The sequence below is a fragment of the Onychostoma macrolepis genome, chromosome 25 (assembly GCF_012432095.1).
Source record: "Onychostoma macrolepis isolate SWU-2019 chromosome 25, ASM1243209v1, whole genome shotgun sequence".
NCBI classification, from domain to species: Eukaryota; Metazoa; Chordata; class Actinopteri; order Cypriniformes; family Cyprinidae; genus Onychostoma; species Onychostoma macrolepis.
The window spans coordinates 7,717,447-7,734,301 of record NC_081179.1 but is presented as its reverse complement, the minus strand read 5'-3'; the positions used below and the strand labels follow the sequence as shown (position 1 = coordinate 7,734,301).

The 16,855-nt window shown below is 37.6% G+C and overlaps 2 protein-coding genes across 4 annotated transcripts in view; one reads left to right on the top strand and one right to left on the bottom strand.

The window, feature by feature from the left end:
- Positions 1-399: 399 nt before the first annotated feature.
- On the bottom strand, positions 400-13,516 carry accs (1-aminocyclopropane-1-carboxylate synthase homolog (Arabidopsis)(non-functional)). Its single transcript, XM_058766927.1, has 15 exons — positions 12,566-13,516; positions 9,041-9,657; positions 7,788-7,847; positions 7,305-7,375; positions 7,096-7,165; positions 6,903-6,969; positions 6,299-6,396; positions 6,085-6,162; positions 5,894-5,994; positions 5,287-5,376; positions 4,020-4,065; positions 3,788-3,929; positions 2,580-2,722; positions 2,335-2,488; positions 400-2,223 (listed from the first exon to the last, which is right to left on the bottom strand). Exons 1-15 carry the CDS (start codon positions 13,170-13,172, stop codon positions 1,814-1,816), a joined length of 2,754 nt encoding a protein of 917 aa, XP_058622910.1. The 5' UTR covers positions 13,173-13,516; the 3' UTR covers positions 400-1,813.
- Positions 13,517-14,685: 1,169 nt separating this feature from the next.
- The window catches only part of furinb (furin (paired basic amino acid cleaving enzyme) b), a 98,808-nt gene continuing 96,638 nt past the window's right edge, over positions 14,686-16,855 (top strand). Inside the window, exon 1 of one of the 3 annotated variants that reach the window (XM_058766929.1) lies at positions 14,686-14,795. The gene's annotated coding sequence lies outside the window, so the exon portion shown is untranslated. Of the gene's footprint in view, positions 15,173-16,855 lie in introns of all 3 variants that reach the window. The other 2 variants (XM_058766928.1, XM_058766930.1) reach the window with 2 other exon arrangements.

The window sequence follows — 16,855 nt, the reverse complement described above, 5'->3', positions numbered from 1 at the left end:
CAAAATGAATTTTGGAAATACTGACACTACAGCAAAAGATAGAAATTTTTAGCTGGTGAAAATACTAGTGTTCTAATAATTTTGGCCACCACTTTGTGTGTGTGTGTAACCATTTTGCTGCTTTTAGTAGCAAGTGACACAACCTGAACCACAGTAACTGTGGTAATACATTAGGAGGGTTGCTGTGTCGTCATGGCAACGACTAAACGGCACAGGAAAGAACCACTCTCTATTCTCCATTAAGGTGGGCTCACAGGAAACCCATGAACATAGTTATTTCCTGTCACTCACTTTCTGCCACAGACCTCAGGTCAGTTTTGCCGTACTCTCACCAATACAAGCGAGACTGCGGCATCTGATCTCAGGTCATTGTAAAGGAGCAACATAACACAATGAAAATATAATTCAGCATAAAACATTTTAATTGACAATTTATTCATTCGTTCAGTCAGGAGCCCTTAAACCATTTAACACCAATGAAGATCTGAAACAAGGCATTCTCCTTGGAAGCTGAAAACTGATAAGCAACCATGGTGTCAAAAAAGGCATTTTTGGAACAAATTCATCTTGTAAAGATAAGATGTGTCAAAAAGTAAATAAAAACATCCACTTTTATCCTGAAACTGACAGCCAAGTCAATTAAAACCTTTTTTCCCCCAACAAAATCTTAAAATTATTTAAAATCAATTTAGAGGGGTCATATCATACATAATTTTTCCCCTGAGGTTTACAGTGTAATGTTAGTAATTTTCTATAATTTTTTTTGTGTGCCAAAAACAGTCATTTACAGAAAAAAAAAAAAAAAAAACATTTTACACTCTCTCTGAAATATTAAAAGGTCTGTCTGGTGCTTTGCCTTCAAGACTTTCATATAAAAACAAGCACCAGGACTTTGCATTTACACACGGGTGGTCAATAAAGTTATTCTTCAATAAAAGTCTCTTTTCAAAGCTGAAACTGATTTCTGCCACTCAAACTGTTAAGATCTGACTGAAATGATCAGGGATCTTGTTCAAAATGAACATCTGCCTCTCGTTTCTAATGGTGGGATCCTTTGGAAGGACGTGCAGCGTTGTAGGCACTACACACGGTTAGAAACACTGCAAAAAATGCTTCTTAATGAGTATTTAATTAGTCTTTTAAGTAAAATCTAAAAAGACTTAAAACTAGATCAATTTACTTGAGAAACAACACTTCATAAGATATGAAGACTTGTCGTAGACTCTTGAATAGCATTTTGTCTTGCTGCACTATCAAATAAAAAATACTTGTATTAAAGATATATCATGCAGTTTCTTAAGCAAATCCATCTTGTTTTTTTTTTTAAAGATTTTTTACTGAAAAGTCTAATTTAAAAACTAATTTTAAGAATAAAATGCTTTTTTTTTTTTGCAGGAAATTGCAAGGAGAAGCAAATTTTAGGTTCTGAAAGATATAATATATTTCCATTATACAAAATTCTAATTTTAAAAGAAACTGATTCCTCTCAATAAGACCCCTTTAAATCAACTCAAAGACAATAGATTGGATGCTTAGAATTTGATACGAGTGCAATTAAAGGGGCAGTCTCCAATTACTGTGACGGCCAGGGTAATAATTAAAGTACAAAAACATCCAACAATAACAACATTTTCATATACTGCTGTGGTGACTCTCCATAATTGTTTCAATCCCTAATTGCAGGGATCGCCACTGTGTTGTTTCTGCAATTAGCAGAGTTTGCCTTTAAACTGTACATAAGGTGAAAGTATCTTTCATAAAAAAATGTATTTGACAGTTGCGTTGCACAAACTTGTTTCTATCAACTGTTACTCTATTTCCTGGCTTTTTCGAGCAGGTCTGTGAAAACATCCAATTGTGTTGGGTCCTGTCCAGCAGCTAGCTCAGGCTTGTGCTTCTCCAGCCAATCAGACGTGTGGATCTGCTGTCGCAGAGTACCAATCAGAGAGTCCAGACTCTCTGCGCGCATGTCGGATTGGCCGTTAAGAACTGCAAAGTTCTCATCAGCCAATGAGATGGGCTCTGTCTTAATGTGTACTGTGTCAAGTCTGGTTTGAGCGCTTGAAGTCTTGAGTGTCAGGTCTTTGCACCCATATATTTTCTTAGTGTCTTCCCTCCTCGCTGTCCCATGGCTGTCATCCTGTCCGTCACTTGTTGTCCGCTGTGTCTCAAGCACTGAAGAGCCCTGAAGTTCTTCTAATGCATTTTTAATCCTCTGCACACCTGAAAAACAAGGACGTGAAAGGAATAAATGCCAATCACATCTTATCCCACTCCATAGGAGATACTACAAGAAGACAGGAACTGAAATGGAAATGAGAGCCATAGACAGACCTAGCTTTAGTTTTTGCAGTTGATCAGTGAAGATGATTCTGAACCAGCCTGGAGACACACAGCTGAAGGCCTGACCGCAGCTCAGCAGAACCTTGTGCTTGAGGAAACACCTCCACAGAGACAGCTCCTCCGCAAACGTCTTCTCATTCAGATACTACACAAACACCAAGACATCATACAGAAATCAGCTGAACTTGACTGATTTCAAAAGTTTGGATGGAGAAATTTGTTCTGAAGGTGCTCACTTTGCTCAAGTCTGCCCAGATGAAGAAACCTGCACTCCTGTGCAGGAAAGGTATGTCCAGTTTCTTCAGCTCTTCTGTCATGAAGCCATGTGCCTCTCTTAGCCTGTGTCTGTTTTCTGGAAGGAACTTGCTGTTCAGCCAGTCTGGAAACAGCAAGAAATATCCCTCAGTTGAGTGCTGTTGTGAATGAATCAATCTAAATGATCTATTCATGAAATAGACTGTTACTGTATTTGAGTTTAACTCAGTGACTCAAAATACAAATCATGTTCTCACGCAGTGACAAAAAATATCTTGGAGCAAAGAGAAAACTGACAACACGCCGACAAACAAGACAGAGCCGGTTACTTTAGGTATGAAACAAAGTCTCAGCTTTCAAATGTTTTCATTATTAAGAAATTCAAAAAAAACTTTTTTTTGTGGCTCTTTAATGTGTTGTGACAGATCGCTGAATGTGAAGCAATCATCTCTTCATCTTTACTAGTTATAACATGAATGAACATCAGAAGGTAGACGTCACTACACGCCATTTTTCAAGACCAATTTCTGCCAGGTTTGTTTGTCGGATAAAAATGGCAGATTCGGCGTTATGATTGGTCAAATCGCCTGTCAATCAAAATCCCTGCGAAGGATAAATTGTGCATGACTTAAATGACTTAAACTTTGGTCTATTTATCATTTAAAGCAATTGTACAGCTTCAAATATAGTCATAGAGACCATTTTTATGATACTTTTACGGTGCAATCAGTCCTAATTTATCACAATTACAAAACACACTGTGCACCTACAAGTAAGTATGAATCAAGCCAGTACACCAAAACTGTAGTATTTTAAAAATGCGTATAGTGCAAAAGGTTAAGGGTACATTTACATGATAACAATGTCCAAAAAAATTTTTTTTATTTGCATTTTGAAAAGTTTTACGCACAGACACAACATTGTTGTCAAATGATCCCCATTCACACGGAGCTGCAAAAATGACTAAAAATGCTGTGTTATGCATGCCAGGCCAGTAGTAGTAAGTCCATAAAAGCATGGGGGGGAAAAAACAACCAGAAACAGTATACCATCCTTTTGACAGTATGATTTGGGACACAGCAACACTAATTTTACATACTAGACAGGATGATATGTATGTGAATTGTGAATCAGCCATAAGAGTAAAAACCAGACAAAACATTGACAAAGCCAGGGAGAAAATGTGTACCTCTGTCTCTGAGAAGCTGAGCCATCTGGTACTGTGTGGGTCCTGGGACTCCGTGGAAGCAGCCCAGCTGATCCAGGGCCTGAACCAAATCTCTATTCTCAGAGTAGACCATGCCAACTCGCATTCCTGCCATAGCGAAGTCCTATACGTGTACACAACAACATTTGAATGCAATAAAGCAATGCCAAGAATCTGAGGAAATGCTTTTCCCACAGTTGAAATAGTGACATACCTTACTGACGCCCCACATAATGTGAGTTCTTTGGGGATCTGGCAACCTGTGGAAAAATGTGTGATGATTAGTAGTACAAGCAACGATATGGCCAAAATTTATACGATGATATATTTCTTAATTTTGGTCAATACGATATATATTTCCGATATAGAAATAAACAGCATTTTATTTATTTAAAAAGCCTCAGAAAAACTGCCAAGAACACCCACAATGGATGTATATGTACCACAAACCTCTAAAAAATGAATTTGCCGAATCTATAAAACCTCCTCCTATAAAACCATTATAATATTTTTGAAATAAAAATGGTACACACAAATTAATGTTCACCTTTTATTTGTATTTAGCCTTCATACACCTTCAAATAAACACAAATCCAAAAAACTCACCTTATTAATATTAATATATTTACCTTTAAACTATAAGATACATGTAGGCTGAGTATTGTTTTAGATTGAAACAAAAGTGCTTCAGCCAGGATAAAGAATATGAAAAGTGCTCAGAGTTGAAAACAGAAAAAAGCGATGTTGCTGGAGATGCGCTTATTGAAAATGCAAATTTATTCTGCCAGCAGGAGGTGCTTTTGGAGCGGCAGAAACATCGGTTTCCCCAGTAACGGCTGTACACAAAGTGCTCTGCTCATAAACACTACTTTATCAGTTAAATGAAAATAACATTGAAACTTTTCTGAAGACAGTTGGTTCCCTTCAAAGATACATTCATATAAAACACCCGCAACGCATTTTGATTATGAAACGTGTAGTACTCATGTTTATTCAATTAAGTCAAACTGTCAAAGCTTTTTGGAAAATCTATCTGTGGCGGTCAGTGTTCATATTGTAGCGGGCCGCCACAAATAAATCAATGTATGGTAAATACTGGTAATGTATACTGAAATATCGGAAATGTGTTAAAAAAAAAAAATCATATCACCATTATTGAAAAAAAGTATATAGCAATAATTGATATTGATACCCCGAGCAAAAAGAGCCCTTTCTGACATCACAATAAAGATTAAAATAATACTTTAGCTAAAAATTTTAATTCTGTCAACAAATTGTCAATTCTGGGCAAAACACACTTTTAAGGGGTTTGACCAGAATTCATTAAACACAAGATTAAATTTTCCTTGACACCTAATGAAGTACATTTCAATTTCAGCTCAGGGCATATTAGTTCATTAAGCAGAAAACTAAGTAAATTAGAAATAAAAAAGCACAAAAATAAGAGAAAGAGAGAGAGAGTTTATGTGCATGTCTCTCACCCATCCAAGCTGAGAACACTGCGAAACGTGTCTGTCTCGTTGAACACGGAGAGCATGTAAATCTCATCCACGATCACATGAAGCTTGTGCCTAGAGCAAATGAGAGAGAAAGAATGAATAAATTAGTGCCGCTGAGGGCAGAAATTAAAATTCAAATGACATTCGTGAACACAAATGTAATTTCTCGTCAATAGCGTGCAACTTAATGAAGCATGTGAAAACATTTGGAAAACGAAGTGCGATCACAGACCCATAATTTTGGCAACCAGAAAGTTTTTCATCATTTACTCATCATGCTGTTCTAAAACTTTTTTGAAGAACGCCGTTTTCCATACAACAAATAGGGTGGTGCCAAGCTCTGAAGCTCTGCAAATGTGATTTTTGATACTTTTATGATACTCTGATCAATAAATGTTTTTATTATATGGAAAAAGAGCAGCATAAACATTCTTAAAACCATCTGTTGTGTTACATTAAACAAAGTTATGTGGGTTTTGTAATAACATGCCATTAATATACTAATAAAATTTCACTGGCTTCCAGATATTAAAGATCTGAATGAAACTTGGCTTTGGTTCAGTGCTTGTAAGAAACAGTTTAAACTCACATTTTGGCAAACTCTAGAAAGCTGATCATCTCTTCAGACGAGTACACTTCTCCCAGTGGATTGTGGGGGTTTAAAAGAATAAGGGCTTTGATGTTCAATCCCTATATAAAAAGAGTAAGATTTTAAGAGAGTCATACAATGTGAGTTTCAAGTGTGTACACTGTATGTTTAAGTAAAAAAATAATAATAACCTCTTTTTTGGCCTCTTTAAGAGAGTTCTCCAATTTCTCAACAGTTAGCTGGAACGGTCTGACATCACTTCCTGTGGGCTGTACCAACACAACACAAAAACAAACAGAAATATAAGATGTATAGCTACAAGAAACAAAAATAAAACAGCAGAAAACCACTATAACATGCCAATGTTACATTATGAAATATTACGACTGGACTTTCGCCAACCACCTGACTGTAAAGTGGCACATGGTGTAGTATAACACTGCTGTACAAGCCCACATCCTCCGTTATCACACCATAGAAGGGTGACGGGATGAGAATGGCATCTGTAAAACACACACAGTAACATTTCAAGACAAGTATGGCCACTTACGGTTTAATTTTGCACCATTATCAAAAAACAGTTTGATTGTATAATAAAAAAATACATATTTTCTCAATTCATAAAAAGGTTGTAATAGATTTATAAATTTAGTATCCATATCCAAGGCTTTCAGTAAATTTTGGATGTAATGGGTAGTAAAAAAAACAAACAATCAGTGTACCAAATCATCATATTAGAATGATTTCTGAAGGATCATAGGACACTGAAGACTGGAGTAATGATGCTGAAAATTCAGTTTTGCATCAAAGGACTAATTTACATCTTAAAATACATGAAAATGGAAAACAGCTCTTTTAAATTGTAATAATAACTCACATTATTACCCTTTTCCCTGTATTTTTGATCAAATAAATGCAGCCTTGGTGAGAATATGAAAAAATCGTTACAACCCCAACAAAATTAGACATAAGACCAGACATATTCTGTGGTGACCAGATGGCCTGATACCTTCTGGGTCACAGAGCGTAGCTGCCAAAGCGGAGAACAGAGACCCACAACCGTTCATAACAACGACCTGCGAAAGAACCAAAAAAATAAGCACGTGGTCTGAATTTCTCTTTTAACAGAAAGAGGAAGACTAACAGAAATAATATCATAAAATAATATAACACTGATGTAGAAAAAGCAGAAAAACGCTCACGTTCTCTGGTTTCAGCGGTTTGGGAGAATGGCAGTAGTCTGACAGGAACTTAGCAACTTCCTCTCGAAGGCTTTGGGGAAAAGAACATCAATACTGTGAAATGAAAGCTGAGCATGGGATTTGACACAAATGTTGTGAGTCAAATTAATTATAGATTTTACAGAAAAACAAACACAGTTAAAAGAAGTTAAAGAAAAATGATGGCTTACAAACTGTGGCCTTTCCAGTCGGGGTATTGTAAGAAAGCAGGTTCGATGTGAACCATGTCAGGTCGCATCAGCTGTTGGAGATACCAAAAATCAATCAACAATGATTGTAACGTGTAATATCCAGGCTCAATAACAACAATAACAAAGCTTTCTTGTTGTAACAACACTAAAATATTCTTCTGAAGACAATGTGAGTGGTGCTTGTCTGTGCAAAACTTGTAGATGGTTGCTAGGACATTGGTATGTAGTTTCTAAGGTGTTCTGAATGGCATTTAGCTTGTTTTAATTCAGTTGCTATAGGGTGTTTTGTGTGGTTGCTCACTGGCCAAAAGAGCACATTCCCCAAGACTCTGTGATAGTGTGATATATATTTTAATGGGATTTTTTCTCTCTCTCAATTTTATTGCCCACCAGGCGAAAATCATCGCTAATGAAAAAGGATCTCTGTTAATGAATGCTAAACAAGTAAATCACATCTCTTACTCTTTTCTGCAGGAGGTCAAAGCACAGCTTGTTTTCACTGGTTCCTAAGTTTATAATTCCCTGAAATAAATAACATTAAAAACCACAGCAAATTACCACACAGCAGAAGCTAGATAAACACAAAAATTGTATTAAAATGAGCAAAATACACAGATTTGTTTATGAAGTCCCAAGAGACTTGTGGCCTCTGCAGTAACCAAAGCAGTGCCTGTAAAACCAAGACTTGGTTTGTCTTTAATATCAGAAAAAATTTGAATGTAAAATGTTAACAGTCTTTTTGAGATTATATTAATCTTGATTTAAACTTGAATATTGTTTTAGATATAAATGATTAAAATGATTTAAAAAGGAACATGAATTTGTCACGCTGCAAGATGATTAAAATGAATTAAGGAAAAGAGATTATTAAAATTGAAAAAAAAAAAAAAAAAAGGCCAGGAACAGTTACACTTTAACTGTAAAGTATACCCCCTCCTCCCCCTCCTCTAATCAGTCATTTGTTCATTTCTGCATAAAACATGCAGTAGACATTTTTCTTGATTTGGAAAAACAAATGATACATTTTTTACTTGTATATACCTACACTAAAGTTCAAAAGTTTGGGGTCAGTCATTTTTATTTTTGATAGCCTCTTACGCTCACCAAGGCTGTATTTCCTTACAGTAAAAATAATAATAATAATAATTTTGAAATAATATATTACAATTTATAATAACCTTATTTAAAGACATTTTAAAATGTTATTTATTCCTGTAATGGTAAAGCTGAATTTTCAGCATCATTATTCCAGCCTTTAGTGTCACATGACCCTTCAGAAATAATTCTAACATGCTTATTTGCTGCTCAAGAAACATTTATTATGATGTTGAAAACAGTTGTTAATTGATATTTTTGTGAAAACGATTAATATATTTTTATTTTAGATTCTTCGAAGAACACAAAACCAAAAAGAGCAGCATTTATTTATTTTCTGTCACATGCAATCAATTTAAAGTGTCCTTGCTAGATTAAATTATTTCTTAAAAATATATATATACACTAACAAGTAGTGAAGGTATATAAAAGTATATAACTGGTCACATATTTTTCCATATCCAGACCAAAGTACACTACAATTCATGCAGAAATGATCAAATGATTGAAAAAAGACATCTTACTGCAGTGTATACCCACTGTATACCAAATTCAAAAACAACAGCAACATCTGCAATAATTAATAATAATAAAGCAGTACTGTTTCCAGGCACACTAACATGAGGGTTTGAATTCTCGTCGTGCTCGTTGGCGCGATACTGATTGTAGCCTTCCTGCAGGATTCCCTGGTGCAGCCGCATGCTATTGCCACGGCGGGACAGGTACGGGCTGTACTGGGCTGTCTGGTCACCCCAAAGCATGCTGGGTACAGCTTTGGCACTGCTGGGTAACAAATAGGGGAACAAGGTTTGTGAGGTGCTAGGCACCGGGAGTGTTTCCCTGCTGGTGGAGGCACTTGGGTCTTCCGTCCCACGTGATGAACTCAGGACTTTGGTCAACATGGACATGAGACGAAACTCATGATCTCTCTCCTGCTTCGCTCGTCTCTCCTCCTGCTGCTCCCTCCGCTCCTCGGCCCGCGCCTCCTGTCGCATCCGGGCCTCCTCCAGAGCCAGGAAACGCTCTTCTGCTGTCTGCTGCCAGCTTAGATATCCAGCCAAGGCATTCGATAACACCCCATCGCCCCCACGTCCCACTCGCCGACGCTTCCTCTGATGGAACGATCCGGAACCCCCTTCTTGGTCGCCATGGCTACCTCCGTCTCTCATCACAATGGGAGCTGTTGCCGGGGATACACCCGCACCGGAGGAGCCGGTCATGTTCTGGTCACTGCAATCTGTGGTGTGATATCAGATATTAAACATTAAATCAGTCAATCAGAGATAAAAGACCAAATAAAAACGTAATTTAAAATTAACTAAACAATTATCTCAACATTTTATTAAAGCGACAGTTGGTATGATAACATGCCAGTGCTGTCAAGAACATCTGCGGTGATGAAAGTAAGCCACTGAATGGAAAATTACTGCCAACAGCAGAGACACAACAAAGGGTTTGGCATAAATACTGCAATAATGCCTGTCCACTGTTAAACTGCACAGACCATCTAAATAAATATGGATAATATCAGCTAAAACTGGTAGGTTAGGCTCATAGTTCAATGTAATTTTGACGTTACATCACTATGATGCTATTTTGTGCACATTGTTGTGATGAAAATATTATAAAGAGTTCCTCAAGGTCAACTGGCACAGCAAGGTAATGGGTTTCATGCATATACAAATGAAATGCACAAAAAATTAATTAATAATAAACATGCCAGCCAAATGCAAAAATGTATAAATAAATTATACACTAATTACTTTGTGGTCAGTAAGTTTTTTTTTTTTTTAAAGAAATGTATACTTTTATTTAGCAAGGATGCACTAAACTGAACTGACAGTAAAACATTTATAATTTTAAAAAAGTCTTGTATTTCAAATAAATTATGTGCTTCTGATTTTTGTAATATTCTGAAAAAAAAAAAAGTATCACGGTTTCCACAAAGCAACTGTTTTCAATAAGAAATGTTCTTAAGCATCAGCATATTAGAATGATTTCTGATGGGATCCTGTGACACTGAAGACTGGAGTAATGATGCTGAAAATTCAGCTTTGCATCACAGGAATAAATTACATTTTTAATATCCATTAAAATAGAAACAGTTTTTATAAGTTGTAATAATATTTCATAATTGTATTGTATTTTTGATCAAATAAATGCATCCTTGTTGAGCGAAAAAAAAAAAAAAAAGTATTTCAAAAACATTTAAAAAAAAATCTTACCAACCCCAAACTTTTTAATTACAGTGAGGAAAATAAGTATTTGAACACCCTGCTATTTTGCAAGTTCTCCCACTTAGAAATCATGGAGGGGTCTGAAATTGTCATCGTAGGTGCATGTCCACTGTGAGAGACATAATCTAAAAAAAAAAATCCAGAAATCACAATGTATGATTTTTTAACTATTTATTTGTATGATACAGCTGCAAATAAGTATTTGAACACCTGTCTATCAGCTAGAATTCTGACCCTAAAAGACCTGTTAGTCTGCCTTTAAAATGTCCACCTCCACTCCATTTATTATCCTAAATTAGATGAACCTGTTTGAGGTCGTTAGCTGCATAAAGACACCTGTCCACCCCATACAATCAGTAAGAATCCAACTACTAACATGGCCAAGACCAAAGAGTTGTCCAAAGACACTAGAGACAAAATTGTACACCTCCACAAGGCTGGAAAGGGCTACGGGAAATTGCCAAGCAGCTTGGTGAAAAAGGTCCACTGTTGGAGCAATCATTAGAAAATGGAAGAAGCTAAACATGACTGTCAATCTCCCTCGGACTGGGGCTCCATGCAAGATCTCACCTCGTGGGGTCTCAATGATCCTAAGAAAGGTGAGAAATCAGCCCAGAACTACGGGAGGAGCTGGTCAATGACCTGAAAAGAGCTGGGACCACCGTTTCCAAGGTTACTGTTGGTAATACACTAAGGCGTCATGGTTTGAAATCATGCATGGCACGGAAGGTTCCCCTGCTTAAACCAGCACATGTCCAGGCCGACTTAAGTTTGCCAATGACCATTTGGATGATCCAGAGGAGTCATGGGAGAAAGTCATGTGGTCAGATGAGACCAAAATAGAACTTTTGGTCATAATTCCACTAAACGTGTTTGGAGGAAGAAGAATGATGAGTACCATCCAAGAACACCATCCCTACTGTGAAGCATGGGGTGGTAGCATCATCTTTGGGGTGTTTTTCTGCACATGGGACAGGCGACTGCACTGTATTAAGGAGAGGATGACCGGGGCCATGTATTGCGAGATTTTGGGGAACAACCTCCTTCCCTCAGTTAGAGCATTGAAGATGGGTCGAGGCTGGGTCTTCCAACATGACAATGACCCGAAGCACACAGCCAGGATAACCAAGGAGTGGCTCTGTAAGAAGCATATCAAGGTTCTGGCGTGGCCTAGCCAGTCTCAGACCTAAACCCAATAGAGAATCTTTGGAGGAGCTCAAACTCCGTGTTTCTCAGCGACAGGCCAGAAACCTGACTGATCTAGAGAAGATCTGTGTGGAGGTGGGCCAAAATCCCTCCTGCAGTGTGTGCAAACCTGGTGAAAAACTACAGGAAACGTTTGACCTCTGTAATTGCAAACAAAGGCTACTGTACCAAATATTAACATTGATTTTCTCAGGTGTTCAAATACTTATTTGCAGCTGTATCATACAAATAAATAGTTAAAAATCATACATTGTGATTTCTGGATTTTTTTTTAGATTATGTCTCTCACAGTGGACATGCACCTCGATGACAATTTCAGACCCCTCCATGATTTCTAAGTGGGAGAACTTGCAAAATAGCAGGGTGTTCAAATACTTATTTTCCTCACTGTGTATATATGTTTATATACATATGTGAAAATTAATTTTTATAAAATTGTGGTGGGGCCAGTGAAAATGCTGACAGGGCGAAGAAAAATCTGAACTACTTGCCTCCCAAAAATCTAAATTATTGAGAAATATGCATTTATACACACTGATCTATCTATCTATGCAACAAGCGTCTTTATAGTGGAATATGTGTATATTGTGTAGTACATCATGCAGATGATGTTTGGTTTCTGTTGCACTGTGATGTGTATCAGTATTTACACATCCAAATCTGTTTATCCATTCATCCATATCAACAGAGTGTTCAGGATACCTGATGGGGAACAGATGACATGCGTGTTTCCCTGCTCTCCGTCCATCTCAGTGTTCTCCTCTGTGTTTGGACCCGCATGTTTGTGTTCAGCAGCGCCTGCTTCATCATCCTCATCAACAGGTCCGAACTCATAGAGCATCTCAGGCGGGCCCACCGCTTCATCATCCGAGCTCATCACCTCCGTCTTGATCTCCAGAATTTCACCTGCTCTGGGCGGGTGACCCGGCGCCTCTGACCCCTGCATTCCGGTTGCCTGGTTTGGTACCGTCCCGCCCCATAAAGGCAAAGTCGAACCGGAGGTTGCGGCGGATCGGTTGCTCTGCGCCCTTTCCATCAGCTCGTAATACCTCGCGGATCTCAAAGTCTTCTGCTTGTACTCCAGCTTCAACTTTTTGATCTTCTCCCTGCATTGATCCCCGGTCCGATTGATGCCCTTCTGCCGCAGAGTGCTGGCGATTCGGTTGAACACATGCTGGTTTCGGAGGCAGGTCACTAGCTCGGTTTGGACCGGCACGTCTGACCAGATCTGCAGCAGCTCCAGCACCTCTGGCTCGGACCAGTTGCTGCCGCGTTCGTACTTTTTACCATAGACGTGAATCAAATGCATTGCAGCACTACAACTAAAGCTACAGTGGTATGTTTATAGACTGCTGCAAGTATGTTCACGCATTGGTATGGTGCCGCGTTTATATGACTAAAAGCAAATGCATTAAAACAGTAAAACTCCAACGTGTGATTTGCTGTAATCAATCATCTAAAACGAAGGCTGGTACTTTACCCCGACTGGAACCAGATTCCCTTACTTTCTAATAACAATCTCGATCATACATTTTCAGCCCGATGCTTTTGTTCTTTATTCAAACAAGTCCTGATACATCCGGGTTCATGGCACATGCGTGCTGCCCTTATTCCGGGATAAATTTGGACCGTGACAACAAAGAACGGCGCTGCGCATGCGCTGAACGAGGAACGCTGAAGCAAGAGACCCATTTGTTGCATAGGCGCGCCATCTAGCGCTTACACTAGTATTTTTTTAAATATTGCATGATATTTATTTATTTATGTATTATTTTTGAATGTCATTAGATAAGAATCAAATTAACGTCGTTACTTTAATGTGTCTGATGTTTAACACATTCCATTAAGGTCTCATTTGTTAACATTAGTTAACTACTATACATTAGTTAACATGAACTAACCATTAAAATACTTCTAAAGCATTTATTCATCTGATTTAAGGTTAATTGCAAAATTTACAAAAACATTATTGAATAAAGTATTAAATGTGTTTACATTATTTGGACATGAGCAATCAGTTGTAGTATTTTAATTAATCAACATGATCAAATATTAATAAATATTGTAACAAATGTATTATTGCTCATTGTAAGTTAAGTCAATGCATTAATAAAGAGATACACATTTTCTTATGGTGATTCTCATTATTGTAATATAGATACTATTTATATTACAAACTATTTCTTTTATAGTTAGCATAAATGAAAAGCAATTTCTGATTGAAATAATGGATTCCCCTTTAAATCCAACCTTTCAGTCCTAAACAAGAATGAAAGTGCGAAGTAAAGCGTTCATTTTTATTATTTTATTACTTTGGCAATAAAATAAAAACGATGGAGGGACAAATAAAATCAACTTAGCAGGCGCTTAGTTCAGTGAGGATGAATCCTTGAACGAAATTCTGTTTTCTTTCATGACCTGCATGCTGCTGCTTTCGGAGTAAAAACATTGACATAACTGTAAATATGCATGTCTTTCAAAGCAAATATGCTGATTACATTCGGCTCTCCTCACTGAGAAGGATCCAACTGTAATCGGATTCATTCACAGCAATGAAAATTCTGTCATCATTTATTTATTGGTCACCAGTCACTTTCATTGTGTACATATGCATTGAAAATGAACAGTTCCTAACATGCAACATCGGTCAGAATATTAATTTCTAGATTAACTGTTTTCTAAGAACGTTAAAATGACATATGCATTGACTACTGGTACTGTATTTGAAAGAGGTCTGTGATTAGCTCAAATTTTTATTATGAGTGTGTCTGAATCCTGCAGATGGAGCCCGCGAATCGCAGACCCCAAACAGGCTCATGCCATGACGTACTTCCTGGGAATTGTAGGCCATTTCTGATTACCAGGGATTTGTGTACGGATGTATTACGGAGCCCGTTATGTCTATAGAACAATAAAGAAGACGCTACCGATGGCACGTGACACCACAGAGGTTTTGTTTGCAAACATTTAGATGTTAAGTATACCATGTAAACTGGCAGACACAAGATTAATAATTAATTAAAGATAAAGGACTACAGGAAGACGCGCGCGCTGTTGAAAGTTTCATCGATCTGCGCGCTCTCGCCGCGTGATGCTGAGTTCAGTTCGCTGGGGTCTCGCGGAACGGCGCGAATACTTCGTAACGGTTTCTCAGTGGATGTACTTTAAATTTCTGTCGTGAGCGGTGAGAGGAGTTCATTTCGGATCTGTAGTCTGAAATGTTAGCCCGTTACCGGATTCCGAGGCTGTGTGAAGCGCAATGACAGCACGGTTCGTGTTTGAGGAGGGGTCAGCGGTCTCATTTCTGAGGTAACGTAAATGACAGTTCGTGTGTTTGTCGTTGTTTAATTTCATTAGAACGGAAAACTGAGGTGAAGTTAAAGAAAAGAAAGTTTCAAATAAAATTTACTATTTCATTCCTGTCATATTAAGCTTTTACGTTTTAGTCCAACTTCTGAGAGCAGTTTCATATAATTTGTTCCGACTAATTTGTTTTTGACGTTTTTTTATTATTATTTGTACAGCATATTTGTGTTTTCGCTCATTTTTACCGATGACAAAAAGTGACCGTTTAGTTTTTTTTTTTTTTTTTTACACACATTGGTTTGAGGAAATCTAATAGGTGTATTATTTTGTACTATCAAAAATGTGACCAAAATGGATAATGTTACTTCAAAAATAAAATTCGTTCAACCTACTAATGATGTTCCGAACCTTTATGGCTTTATTGACACAGTAACACTAATAGAAATGTTCGCCAGGATGACAGTCTCGGTCACCGTTCACTTTCATTGCACCTGTTTTCCATACAAATACAATGAACAGTAACTGGAGGCTGTCATTCCGCCGCACGCCTCCTTTTGTTATTTTCCACGAAAGAAAAAAAGCACGCAATAATATTTTCAATTTTCTAAACTGACTCCAAATCATCCGAAAGATTTATTATCGAATTGCACGCCCAGTGTTTTCAGCATAATTGAATGATTTCTGTTGCTCTGACTGATTTACGGTGCAGCTCCGCCTGAACCAAATAAAAATCCATAGTGTTTAGTGCAGTAAATATACTCAAAGCGAGCATAAAGACACTATTGCGATACTCTTTGTCTCACGTAGTTCATGTGATGACTGTGTGATGGTCCTTAAAGAATATCAGGCATTATATTTTTATTACATAAATATTATAAATGTCTTTTGACTTGTCTTGAAACATTCATTCTTTTGGCAGGTTTGCTTATGAAACCTAGTTTACCCAAAGGGCTTTTTTGAACAGGCAGTGTTGTCATCTTCTGTTCTGATCTTGACAAGAGAGAGAGAGGAAAAAAGAGGTAGAGATAAACAGCGAATATGTGTGCTGTCTCTCTCCTTGTCTAATGAGTGACTAAGCACTTTGGTTCCTGCCCTCACAGAGCCATCATGGATCATTAAAGCTTTAGTAGTTGTAGTTGTGTTTGATGAGGAGTTATTAAGGCATAGTAATTACTGTTCTTTCTTCCCCAGAGAGCATGCTATAAAAATTTGGCCCTCCTAGCCAGCATACAGTAGCATCGCCTGGGACGGTGCCTCTCGCAAGCATGCAATCTGTCAGATCCTCGGAGACAGCTAGATAATCTTTCTTTCCATTTGATTCAGGCCTTAACAGGTGCTCAGAGTCATTAAATATGAAAAATAAGTCATTTGAAGTGTTGAATGAAGATTGATGGCCGACCTCCAAAAAGATCCAGAAGTTCTATGTGACTGATTTCACATTAATTTGAATGTCATTTTGGCTTTGTGACCTGTTCCTGAAGCATTGAGAATTTGTGATTTACTAGAAATGCGCTCTGTAATTTTTCGGTTCTAGGAAAGCTGTTGATAACCAATTATTTTCATCGTTTCTGGTCAATGTTGCGGTTGCAACGCAATTACCAGAATTCCCTCTGGCCTGGTTCCACGTTCTGCTTGTAAGCTGAAAAAAAGTGGTCTCCTGCCTTGTTTCCAACACACAAAATAGCA

Bases quoted from the DNA above. Each gene is read 5' to 3' on its own strand.
- accs (XM_058766927.1), bottom strand. From the start codon at position 13,172: ATGCATTTGATTCACGTCTATGGTAAAAAGTACGAACGCGGCAGCAAC. The intron at 5,995-6,084 runs GTTATTATTATT...CTTTTTATATAG, and splicing joins TTAAAGAGGCCAAAAAAGAG to GGATTGAACATCAAAGCCCT. The intron at 3,930-4,019 runs GTATGTCACTAT...GTACACGTATAG, and splicing joins TTATGTGGGGCGTCAGTAAG to GACTTCGCTATGGCAGGAAT.